The sequence below is a fragment of the Spermophilus citellus genome (assembly GCF_964194105.1).
Source record: "Spermophilus citellus genome assembly, contig: SCAFFOLD_362, whole genome shotgun sequence".
NCBI classification, from domain to species: Eukaryota; Metazoa; Chordata; class Mammalia; order Rodentia; family Sciuridae; genus Spermophilus; species Spermophilus citellus.
Window position 1 is genome coordinate 204,982 of NW_027673197.1, and position 10,744 is coordinate 215,725.

At 51.8% G+C, this 10,744-nt stretch overlaps 1 protein-coding gene across 2 annotated transcripts; it reads right to left on the reverse strand.

Moving 5' to 3' along the window:
* Window positions 1-2,949: 2,949 nt before the first annotated feature.
* LOC308640002 (obscurin-like) lies at window positions 2,950-10,376 on the reverse strand. 2 transcript variants are annotated; one of them, XM_081312081.1, is made up of 5 exons: window positions 9,877-10,373; window positions 9,511-9,613; window positions 9,085-9,214; window positions 8,199-8,310; window positions 2,950-5,093 (listed from the first exon to the last, which is right to left on the reverse strand). In XM_081312081.1, exons 1-5 carry the CDS (start codon window positions 10,268-10,270, stop codon window positions 5,047-5,049), a joined length of 786 nt encoding a protein of 261 aa, XP_081168207.1. In that variant the 5' UTR covers window positions 10,271-10,373; the 3' UTR covers window positions 2,950-5,046. The 2 variants fall into 2 exon arrangements, with proteins under 2 accessions (XP_081168207.1, XP_081168206.1); XM_081312080.1 differs by lacking the exon at window positions 2,950-5,093 and having other exon boundaries at window positions 7,629-8,310; window positions 9,877-10,376.
* Between the last annotated feature and the right edge of the window lie 368 nt (window positions 10,377-10,744).

Here is a 10,744-nt window from a genome sequence, read left to right on the forward strand (position 1 = left end):
AAGATGAAAATTAAAATTCCCCAAACCTGCTTTAATCCTCAAAAAATAAAGGGAAATATTACCCCTAAGAAATTTAAAAAAAAAAAAAGGAAAAACAAAAAGAGATATTCTTGCAATGAAAACAGGTCTTAAATCCTAAAAAATATGAACATAGAAATAAAAATCTTAGTGGAGATGATGGAAGAAGAATAGAGACCATCTCCCAGATAACAAACAGAAAATGAAGGGAAGTGGGATAGAAAGCAAACAGCATGAGAGGATGACCCCGGGGGTCGGCACCTGAACAGAGGAATCCCTCCCGTGGGGATCGGGGAAACCAAGAAGCACGTTGCCAAGCCTGAGTTTCCAGTTGGAGGGAACTTGCTGAGTTCCCTGCAGAGTGAAAAACGACCCTCCCCAAAGCACAGATCCTAAAATGTCAAAATGCACAGATGGAGGAAGAGCCCAACATCTTACAGTGAGGAAAAAGGAACTTAAGCTAAGAGCCATGAACCTCAGACATTCCACAAGAAATCAGAGGTGATTTGGGTCCCAAGACTGGGAATCCATGTCTCACTTAGACCCTGGCTAGTCCCGGGAGGCTGAGCTCTCAAGGGAAGGGTGAACAGATTGTGCTTTTAGTCATGCAAGTTCCTGAGGAACTCACTTAGCAAATACCTTTTCTCAGAAAGCTACTGTGGAATGTACTCCCGCAAAACAAAGGAATATATCAAGAGGATACTAGATCAAGGTCAAAAGCATGTCCCTAAAGACATGGTGTCTTGAGACTACAGGGGACAGTAGCCTTGGGAACAGAAAAGGGAATAACTGGCAAAGGGTTCCAGAAGGCTATATTTTCAAGGGGAAAAAATGAAACTGAAAGAATATTTGGTGCTTTTTAAAAGTATTAACGAAAGGTTTATATTTCTGGTGAAGGGTTTGGGAATGAATTTGTAAAATGTACCAAAAAAAAATCTAAAAATTGCAATAACTTACAATGAAGCAGATAATGTCTATTTCTAGAATGAAATAACTTTCTGTCTTCAGAAAAAAATCAGTGTGTTTTTGTTGTTAATTATGTAAATGTTGAATGCAAATCTTACTTCAAAGTCATTAAAAGGTGAAAGTACTGAACATTTTTTATCAGAATGGGCAACTATATCCTGGTAAATTCATAATTCAAATATAAAAAATTGTAATCATCGATGGGAAAACATAAGACAGAATTATGAATCAGTTACATATGATAAAAAATGTGACATTTACTCTTGGGGAAAAACTTATTAGAAAGGATTTTTTTTGAAGATGAAAGTGTATGTCTTTATTTATTTCTACAATCTATAAGAAAGCAACTATAGTAAATCTCAGAAAGTTATTGACACTCTGGAAGGTAGCTTAACTAGAAGAAGGAATTAGTTTTTGTTTTTGTTTTTTTCCCTCAAAGAAGGGAAAACATTCTCTATAAAGTTGTGGTGACTTTTGTCAAAACTAGATGATACTATATTAATTACTTTTAAATATAAAACTTGTAATCTTATATAGCCAATGATAGCACCCACAGTAAAGTCATAATAAAGATTATCCAAGTAATATGAGATTTAAATTAGAATTTTACAATGTTTTGTAATTATTATTTTTTTAATGCACAAGTAGAGGATATTTGTAATACCAACAGACAAAAATAGAAAGTACCATTGGTTCTGCAACATTTCTTACGGTAAACTATAAAAAGTTGGATGTATCAAGGCCTGGAATATTAACATAATTTAAAAAATAATGTTAATGCAGGAATGTCACTCCAATTCAGATTGATGAACTCAACTTTCTGTGAAATAAATGTCAATTGAAATAAAAAAACTATTTGGGGAAAAATTTATGAACTAAGGCAACAAATTTTTTGCCGTTACCCACAAAATATATAGTTTCCTAGTTGAGGTGTATTGTATTAGTCTGCTCACGCTGCCATAACAAAATATCATCCAGATGTGGCGGTGCACGTCTGTAATCCCAGAAGCTTGGGAGGTTGAGGCAGGAGGATCATGAGTTCAAAGCCAGCCTCAGTAAAACAGAGGCGCTAAGAGACTTAGTGAGACCCTGTCTCCAAATCAAATGCAAAATTGGGTTGCAGATGTGGCTCAGGGTCGAGTGCCTCTGAGTTCAATCCCTGGTAGCCCCCTCAATGAAAACCAAAATATTATAGTCTGGGTGGCTCAAATAACTGAAATTAATATTCTCAGTTCTGGAGGCTAGAAGTCTGAGATCAAGACGCCAGCAGGGTTGGTTCCTGGCCAGGGCTCTCTTCTTGGATTTCAGATGGCCATTGTCTCACCATGTGTGTGTGGGGGGGGGGGGAAGAGGGGAGGGGAACTGTCTTGGTATTTTTACATCTTCATCTCCTTATAAGGCCACTCATACCATTATTGGGGCCCCACCATTGTGACCTCATCTAACCCTATAACATCTCAAAGGCCTTAGCTGTAAAGACCATCCCATTGGAGATGAGAGCTTCAACATATTGATTTGGTGGCAGTAGGTCACAATTCAGTCCGTAGCATTAATCAGCTTTCAACAGGAGGTAATTTCATGGCTATTGGTTGAGTGGATGGGGCGTCGCTGCCTAGCTGCTCCTGGTGTGTGAGGCAGAATGTGTGCACATGCCCCTGACCTAGCAACCTGCTGTCAGCTGTATGCACCTATGCACTAGGACAGACGAGAGGAGTGTTTTATGGAATCATAAAACAGAAAACATCTCAATGCACAGGAGAACAAGTAAACCAGGTATGTGCCTGCAACGGATGGAGTAGCGCCTACTATCACAGGAACGCATTTCCAAAGGGTGATTCTGTCCGCAAGCAGGCAATTTGCAAAGTATGCATTCAACAGAATGCCCCAAAATACGGAGTGCAAAAGAAAAGACAAGACATTTCCACACCATGAGTGCTATTATGGGTGCCCACACATACCACTGCACTGTCTCCCCGTCCCCCTCTTCAGCAGGCTTTCTGCTCTGTACCTCAGGCAGGGTGCCCAGCCTGCTACCAGGAAGTGCCCGCATGTCGTGAAGTCCTTGGCAAGTGACAGGCTGCTGGCCTGTGGCCTGGGCTCCTGGCCTCTGGATCTAAGGCCAGTGAGGCCCCATCAGGCCAAGGGGAAGACTGGCTGAACACTGAGCTCCACATGGCCATGTCCCCCGCCTGGCTGGCATCTCCCAAGATGGGAGGGGCAGAGCTCAAGGCCAACAGCTCAGGAGTGCATGCTGGGAGGGCCAGCGACTCTGCAGCCCTGGCCTGTCTCAGCAAGGGCCCTCAGTGGTTCTGATCCCCTTTACAGGCATGGACAGGGGGAAAGGCTCAAAAATGCCCAGATCCAAGGGTCAGCAATGCACTGGTTAGCCCAGGTCCTCCTCTGCTGCCAGTGATCCTGGCTCTAGCAGGAGCTGAGGTAAAGTGGGCCATGAGCAGGGAGCAGGCTCCAGCTGAGGGAGGCAAGTCCACGGGGCTCAGCTGAGGATCTACCCATGGTCAGGACTTGGTGCTTTGACCAAGGCACTGCCTATCTCTCTTTCTCTCTCAGCACTTATTTTTATTTCTTGCTCTAACTTCGGGGCTCCAGGAAGAGTTGCTCCCAGGGACGGGTCCAGAGACACATGGGCACCCTCAAGGTGCACAGCAGTGATGAACCCTACATTCCCTATCTCTTGTCCAGGAGGAAGGGAATCTCCTACTCCACTGACTGGTGGGGAGGTTGAGGCTCCTGGTGGCCTATTGAGGGCCAAAGCTGAGGGGGCACAGCCTTCTCTGCAGGATGAAGGTGGGTACTTCCCAGAATGTTTCTGATCCCCAGTCCCCCTCAGGTCGCCTCTGAAGCTTCCCAAATGGGATCTGGCTCCATCTCTACAATGCTCCTCCTGTGGAGGGAAGGGAGCAATAACCTGTCTGAGGCCCTAGAACACCTGCTTGTACCCAGGATGGCACTCTACCACCCAACTGTTCCCATCTGTTGGGTGGCACAGTAGGAGAAGCCTACTTCTGGGGAGAAGGGAGGTCAGGGAAGAGTTAACCCAGGGCCTCATCAATTCTGATGACAGAATTCTTCTGTAGCACAGCTACCTTCAGGCCCTTCTGGCGGCTGCTCAGCCCCTGGGGAATGGAGGTTTCTATCCTGGAGCATCCCAGCCTGTAACCTATAGAATCCTCAGCCAGTCCTGCCTACAGATCCCCACACCTCCACCTGCATACCTCCTCTGCAAGTCTCCAGGACTGTCCAGGTCATAAGCAAGCCTATGTTCTGTGAGTTCACCCAGCTCTGATCCCCCAAGTCAGCTCACCAACATGCCCAGATTTTCTACAGCATGAAGGTACTGAAGGACAAAGAGCCCACGGGCATGGCTCTGGGGAAATGGGCTCTCAGCTGACTTCTGGGAGCCACCCTAAGCCTCCTCACTTCCCTGAACCTTGGTTAGGCTTGGGTTTGGAGACTGCTAAAATGCCTTCATTAAAAAAAAAAATTTAGTTGTAAATGGATCTTTTTATTTTATTTATATATTTATGTGCAGTGCTGTGGATCAAACCCAGGGCCTCACACATGCCAGGCAAGTGCTCTACCACTGAGCCACAATTCTAGCCCCTAAAATTCATTTCTTAAGCTGCACTAGACACTTCAAGTACTCAACAGACACATGTGGCTAGTGGCTGCCACACTGGGCAGTGTAGAGAGAATACTCTCACCACTGCAGCAAGTTCTGTTGGATGATACCGTCCCAGACCTGGGGTACCAAGGGATAAGAGTCTGTCTCTAGTCTTCTGAGGGAAGTGGCTCAGTTCTAGCCCCACCCTAGTGGTGCGACTCTGGTGAGCCATTGTGTTGTGTGCAGAGCAAGAGAGCCATGATGTGTGGAGGGACCTGAGGCCACGGCTGTGTGAGAAATCTGCAAGGCACTGGTGGCCAGAAGTGAGCCAGGCTGTTAGTGCAGCCACTGCAAGTGGCCAGGACACACAGCAAGGTCCAGGAAGGTTAGTGGCATGCAGGGCACTGCAGTCCGAGGACGGGTTAGGAACACGCCTGCACTTACATGATGACGGTTTTCTTGGGGACTTTAGTCGCCTGCGCAGTGACTACAAAGAAAACAGTCAGAATAGCAAGGGTTACAGAGAAGCCAGTGCCTGGGGCTGACTCCCTGATGGCACTGCAGTGCAGCCATCTGCTGGGCTTAGGAGCACTGGCCATGTGTCCCTGGGCAGCCTGTCTCAGCTAGGAGGTCCAGTTTCCTCAGCTACAGACGGGTGAAAGCGTCTGCCCTGAGGGGCTGGGGTGTGACAGCAGGCACCCCAAGGATAGCCCACTCTCCCTCCTGAGCGCCACAGGAGCTGTGGGGAGGAGAACGAGCTGGCATCTGTTGCCTACTCAAAAGGGCCCAGGCTTTTCCTCATGCTGACATAAGCCTGTGAATTCCTCAAACATGTAGCCCAACATAGCCCTGAGGCCTAGGGAAAGGGAAGAGTAGCCTGTGGCCGTGCAGTGGGCCACCAGCCACAATGGGGCCAGGATGGTTGATGCCTTTGCCACAAAATGAGTTCAAGTCCAAAAGGTGTCTCCAGGGGAGAGGGATACAAGAGTCCTGAATGTGGACATCTGAACCCCATGCATGTGGTGAGTGTCTCCAGGGGAGGGGGCACCAGAGTGCTGCACGTGGCACATCTGAGCCCCATGCATGTGGTGGGTGCCTGAGGTCTGAGTGTGAAGGGCAGCTGTCCCAACTGTGTGGCCTTTCCTGGTTTTCCCAGCTGTTGCCCTTACCAAAGCCAGCCCATGGGGCCTATGTTTCCATCTTGCTGCTGGGGACTGGAGTTCCAGAGAGGATGAAACTCATCTGGAACCAGGCAGCACCTACTCCCAACCACCTTGAGGCCTCTTCCCTTGACCTCTGGGCAGGCCTGGGCTTGACTACTGCAGGCCATCTCCAGGCTCAGCAGCCCTCTCACTGCTCAATGGGAAGGTGGAGGAGGTGGCCAGCAAAGCCAAGCGGCCTGTACTGGGACATGGTCCCACATCTTCTGGACCAGGGGACTTTCTGCTTCACTGCACTGCAACACTGAGACAGGCTTTCCCTAGGCAACTTATGGCATTTCAAGCTTGTCGCAGATGATGAGCACAAGAGTTAGACACTGTCTGTGTGTGTGTGCATTGGAGGTCACACTGGCTACATTTGTGTGCCTGCACATGGATGTACCTTGCATACAAATGTGCACACAGGTGTACTTGTCTGCACACATATGCATGCTCAGACACGCTGCACACACATTCACACACACAAGTGTGTATACATGTATGTGCACATCAGCACATGTACATGTGTTTGCTCAGGCATGTGTGTTTATATGTGTGCATTGCTTGCACAAGCTGTGCCCAGGCATGTGTGTGTTTATAAGTGTGCATTGCTTGCACAGGCTGTGTTCAGGAGTGTGTGTGCGTTTATATGTGTGCATTGTTTGCACAGGCTGTGCTCAGGCTTGTGTGTGTTTATATGTGTGCATTGTTTGCACAGGCTGTGCTCAGGCGTGTGTGCATACTTATGCGTGCATTGCTTGCACAGGCTGTGCTCAGGCAGTGTGTGCTTATATGTGTGCATTGCTTGCACAGGCTGTGCTCAGGCAGTGTGTGTGTGTGCTTATATGTGTGCACTGCTTGCACAGGCTGTGCTCAGGCAGTATGTGTGTGTTTATATGTGTACATTGCTTGCATAAGCTGTGCTCAGGAGTGTGTGTTTATATGTGTGCATTATTTACACATGCTGTGCTCAGGCATGTGTGTGTTTATATGTGTGCATTGCTTGCACAGGCTGTGCTCACGTGTGGGTATGCATTTATAAGTGTGCATTGCTTGCACAGGCTGTGCTGAGGCATGTGTGCGTTTATATGTGTGCATTGCTTGCACAGGCTGTGTTCAGGTGTGTGTGTGTGCATTTATATGTGTGCATTGCTTGCACAGGCTGTGCTCAGGCTTGTGTGTGCTTATATGTGTGCATTGCTTGCACAGGCTGTGCTCAGGCTTGTGTGTGTTTATCTGTGTGCATTGCTTGCACAGGCTGTGCTCAGGCTTGTGTGTGTTTATATGTGTGCATTGCTTGCACAGGCTGTGCTCAGGCAGTGTGTGCTTATATATGTGCATTGCTTGCACAGGCTGTGCTCAGGCTTGTGTGTGTTTATCTGTGTGCATTGCTTGCACAGGCTATGCTCAGGCAAGTGTGTTTATACCCAGACGCCCTTCCTCAGACATCCTACTGTCCTGTCCTCTGCCCTCAGTGTAGACGCCCTTCCCCAGACGTCCTACTGTCCTGCCCTTTGCCCTCAGTGTATATGCCCCTTCCCCAGATGTCCTACTGTCCTGCCCTCTACCCTCAGTGGAGATGCCCCTTCCCCAGACATCCTACTGTCCTGCCTCTGCCCTCAGTGGAGACACCCTTCCCCAGACGTCCTACTGTCCTGCCTCTGCCCTCAGTGTAGATGCCCTTCCCCAGACGTCCTACTGTCCTGCCCTCTGCCCTCAGTGTATATGCCCCTTCCCCAGATGTCCTACTGTCCTGCCCTCTACCCTCAGTGTAGATGCCCTTCCCCAGACGTCCTACTGTCCTGCCCTCTGCCCTCAGTGTAGACGCCCTTCCCCAGATGTCCTACTGTCCTGCCTCTGCCCTCAGTGTAGATGCCCTTCCCCAGACGTCCTACTGTCCTGCCCTCTGCCCTCAGTGTAGACGCCCTTCCCCAGATGTCCTACTGTCCTGCCTCTGCCCTCAGGGGGAAACCCCCTTCTCTAGAAGTGCAGCCCATCCCAGCTGCTGCCTGCAGGAGGCCTGTGTGACCACTGCCAGGAAGGCTGCCCTGGGTCAGAGGGGGGTTATCCTGCAGGCCAGGGGCAGGGCTCACACTTCCCCACCACAAAGCAGCCTCTCCAGCGCTCATTCCGGGTTCCTGGCCACCTCCGCCTGCCCCACAGGTTCTGAGACCACGTGGCCTGCAGCCTCTGGTCTCCTCCCCGCAGCCTCCTCTTCTAGCCAGGTCATCTGCCCAAAATGCCTGCCCAGCCACCCCTGCAGGAAGTGCACCCGCTCTGAGACATGGTGGGTCTGCTGCCCCCCAGTCCTGGCTGGCTGTGCAGCTGTGACACAAGGCTCAAGCCTGAGGACCCACCTAGGCAGCATGGGCAACAGGCTCGGTGGCACCTACCTTCTATGGCAGCCACAGTCTGCTCCCTGTGGCGCTGCTCCCAGGCCGGCAGCACAGGGCTCTGCATGTACAGCTCCCCACCACCACGAGTGGAGCCAAGCCGGTTCACCAGCTGCAGGATGGACAGAAACCACTCAGGACCCCTATCCTCAAGGGACCTAGCTGTCTCTTGTCCACTCTGGTGGTCTTTAGTTTGAGGTCCCCACTGAGACTGTGTCCCCCAAAGGGGACAGGGCTCCCAGCCAGGGCCTCGCCCAGGCATCTTGCGCTGTGCAGATGGCTGCTGGCCGTGTGTGGCTCTGAGCCCCTGAAGTGCAGAGCTGGCTGGGTCTCCCTGCCTCCTGGAACTTGCATGTGGGGCCCACATGCAGGAGGCTGGCCTCTAGACAAGAGCCAGAGACTGGAGCCTGGGGGTCTTGGGGGCCCTGTAGCGGGCACACACCTGCTCAATGTCACTGTGTGCCAGGACAGGCCCTGAAGACCAGAGGCTCAGACTGGGCCTTGCCTTCAGGAGCCCCAGCCTTGGGCCTCCGGACAATGAACAGGGACAGGGCAGCTCTTCCCTCTGTAGGGTCCCACCTATGTGACACCAGGAAAAGGTGGAAACTAACACTACTTTTTACATAAATGGATGAAAGTTGAGGTCAGCACTGGGTTCCCTAGAAAGGCAAAAACCAAAGGGCTTCTTTGAGAGGGTGGGAACAATGGCAGGTGGCAGGGCTCAGCCTCGTGTGGAAGAGGAGCAAGGCCAGACATGGTGTGGTGGGTTGGGGATGATGGGTGACAGTGGCCTGGTGTCTCTGGGCCTGTGCCAAGGGCCCAGGCCCTTCCCTTGTCAAGCCCTAGTGGACAGCTGGCCATGAGGCCCCTTGCCCACCCGTCTTACCTCGCATTCATAGTGTCCCAGGTCATCCTTGCCAGCTGCTCTGACCACAAGCACCAGCAGGCCGCTGCGGGGCTCACTCAGCATCTGGTACTTGTTGCCCGCAGTCAGCAGGGCCCCATCTTTGTACCACCTAGAACCCGTCCCAAGAGTCCATGAGGCAGGGTGTGACATTCCCTGTGCTGCAGACCCGCTGCCCTGGCCCAGATTCTACAGTCCTTGGTGAACCCACCCTGTGGATGTCCACATCCAGCTTGGCCATGCTATCTTGTGGCAGAGGCCCCATGCCCAGTGGGTCTCAGCCCCACAATGCCCTCTCTTCAGTGATCAGACAGTCACTGTGCCCAGCCCCGTACAGCTGCACAACCCTTGTGTTGCAGACAAGAGCCTGAAGCCCCTCCCCTGCTGCCCCACCATGTGCTGGCCCACCTGGTCTGAGGGTGTGGGGCGCCTTCAATGGTGCAGGTGAGCTGGGCATCCTCTCCCTCCACAAAGGGCGAGGCCCGGACCTTGTTCACAAACCGTGGGGGGACTGCAGGGTGGAGAGAGACAGGGAGCCACTCTGATGGAGCTGGGGGTGTCTGAGCCCCCACATTCCTTCCTGAGCCCTAAGTGAGCCCATGACCACATAGGGCTTCCACCCCCACATGCCTGCCTGCCTGCCCTTCCCTCCCACCCACACCCAGTCCCTCATCACAGCAAGCAGAGGGATGGAGGGCCCTTCCACCCATCCACCAGAGCCACGTGGTGGGCTTGGTCAGGGTGTCTCCCTGCCCCACGGGCCTCCAGGCTCACCTTGCACCAGGATCTTTCCCAGGGTGCTGGCACTGCCAGCGGCACTGGCCGCAAAGCACATGTACTGGCCAGAGTCGACCCCAGTCAGGTTGTCCAAGATGAGGGTGCAGGAGCCATCTGGGTCTTCGATGAGGATGTGGTGAGGGTCCACTTCCACTGGCTTCCCATCTAGAAGGGAGGAGTGAGGGCTGTCGTCGAGCAGGGACCTTGTAAGCCTGCCCCGGTGGATGAGAGGCTGGGGCTGGCCTGCACCTCTCTGGGTCTGTCTCTGTTTCTCTCTCTTTCTCTCTGGTGTGGCCCAGACCTCTGTCTCTGTGTCTCTATGTCCACCTTGGACATTAGCTAGAGGCAGGGCCAGGTGGAAAGACCTGAACCTGACAGAAGACATCCACATGGACAGCTAAGTCCGTGGTAGCCCCACCACCCCAGTGTGACTCCCTGCGGACCTCCCATGTGCTGATCATGCCCAGCTCCCTGGCTATGGGCCCATTCTCACTCAATCCCACCAAGCCTACAGCTACATAATCCACTGCCTAACACCCCTTCCCTCCCACCCACACCTGGTCCCTCATCACAGCATGCAGAGGGATGGAGGGCCCTTCTACCCATCCAATCTGCAGGGGGCTTCGAGAAGGAACTCAGATTTCCATGGCTCTGCTGGACACAGGCACCAGGACACCCAGTTGTGGACAGGGACCTCTGGGTGCCATGGCGATAATGTCTGCATCTGAACTCTGGCCTGAAACTGCGTGTGACTCTGAGTTCACACATGGTGGACCCTTAGCACCAGCCTTCTGCTCAGGGGGAGCCAGGCATCCTGCTGGTCTTCCTGAGGCCACTAGTGCAATGTGCCCTTGTTGACCCAGGG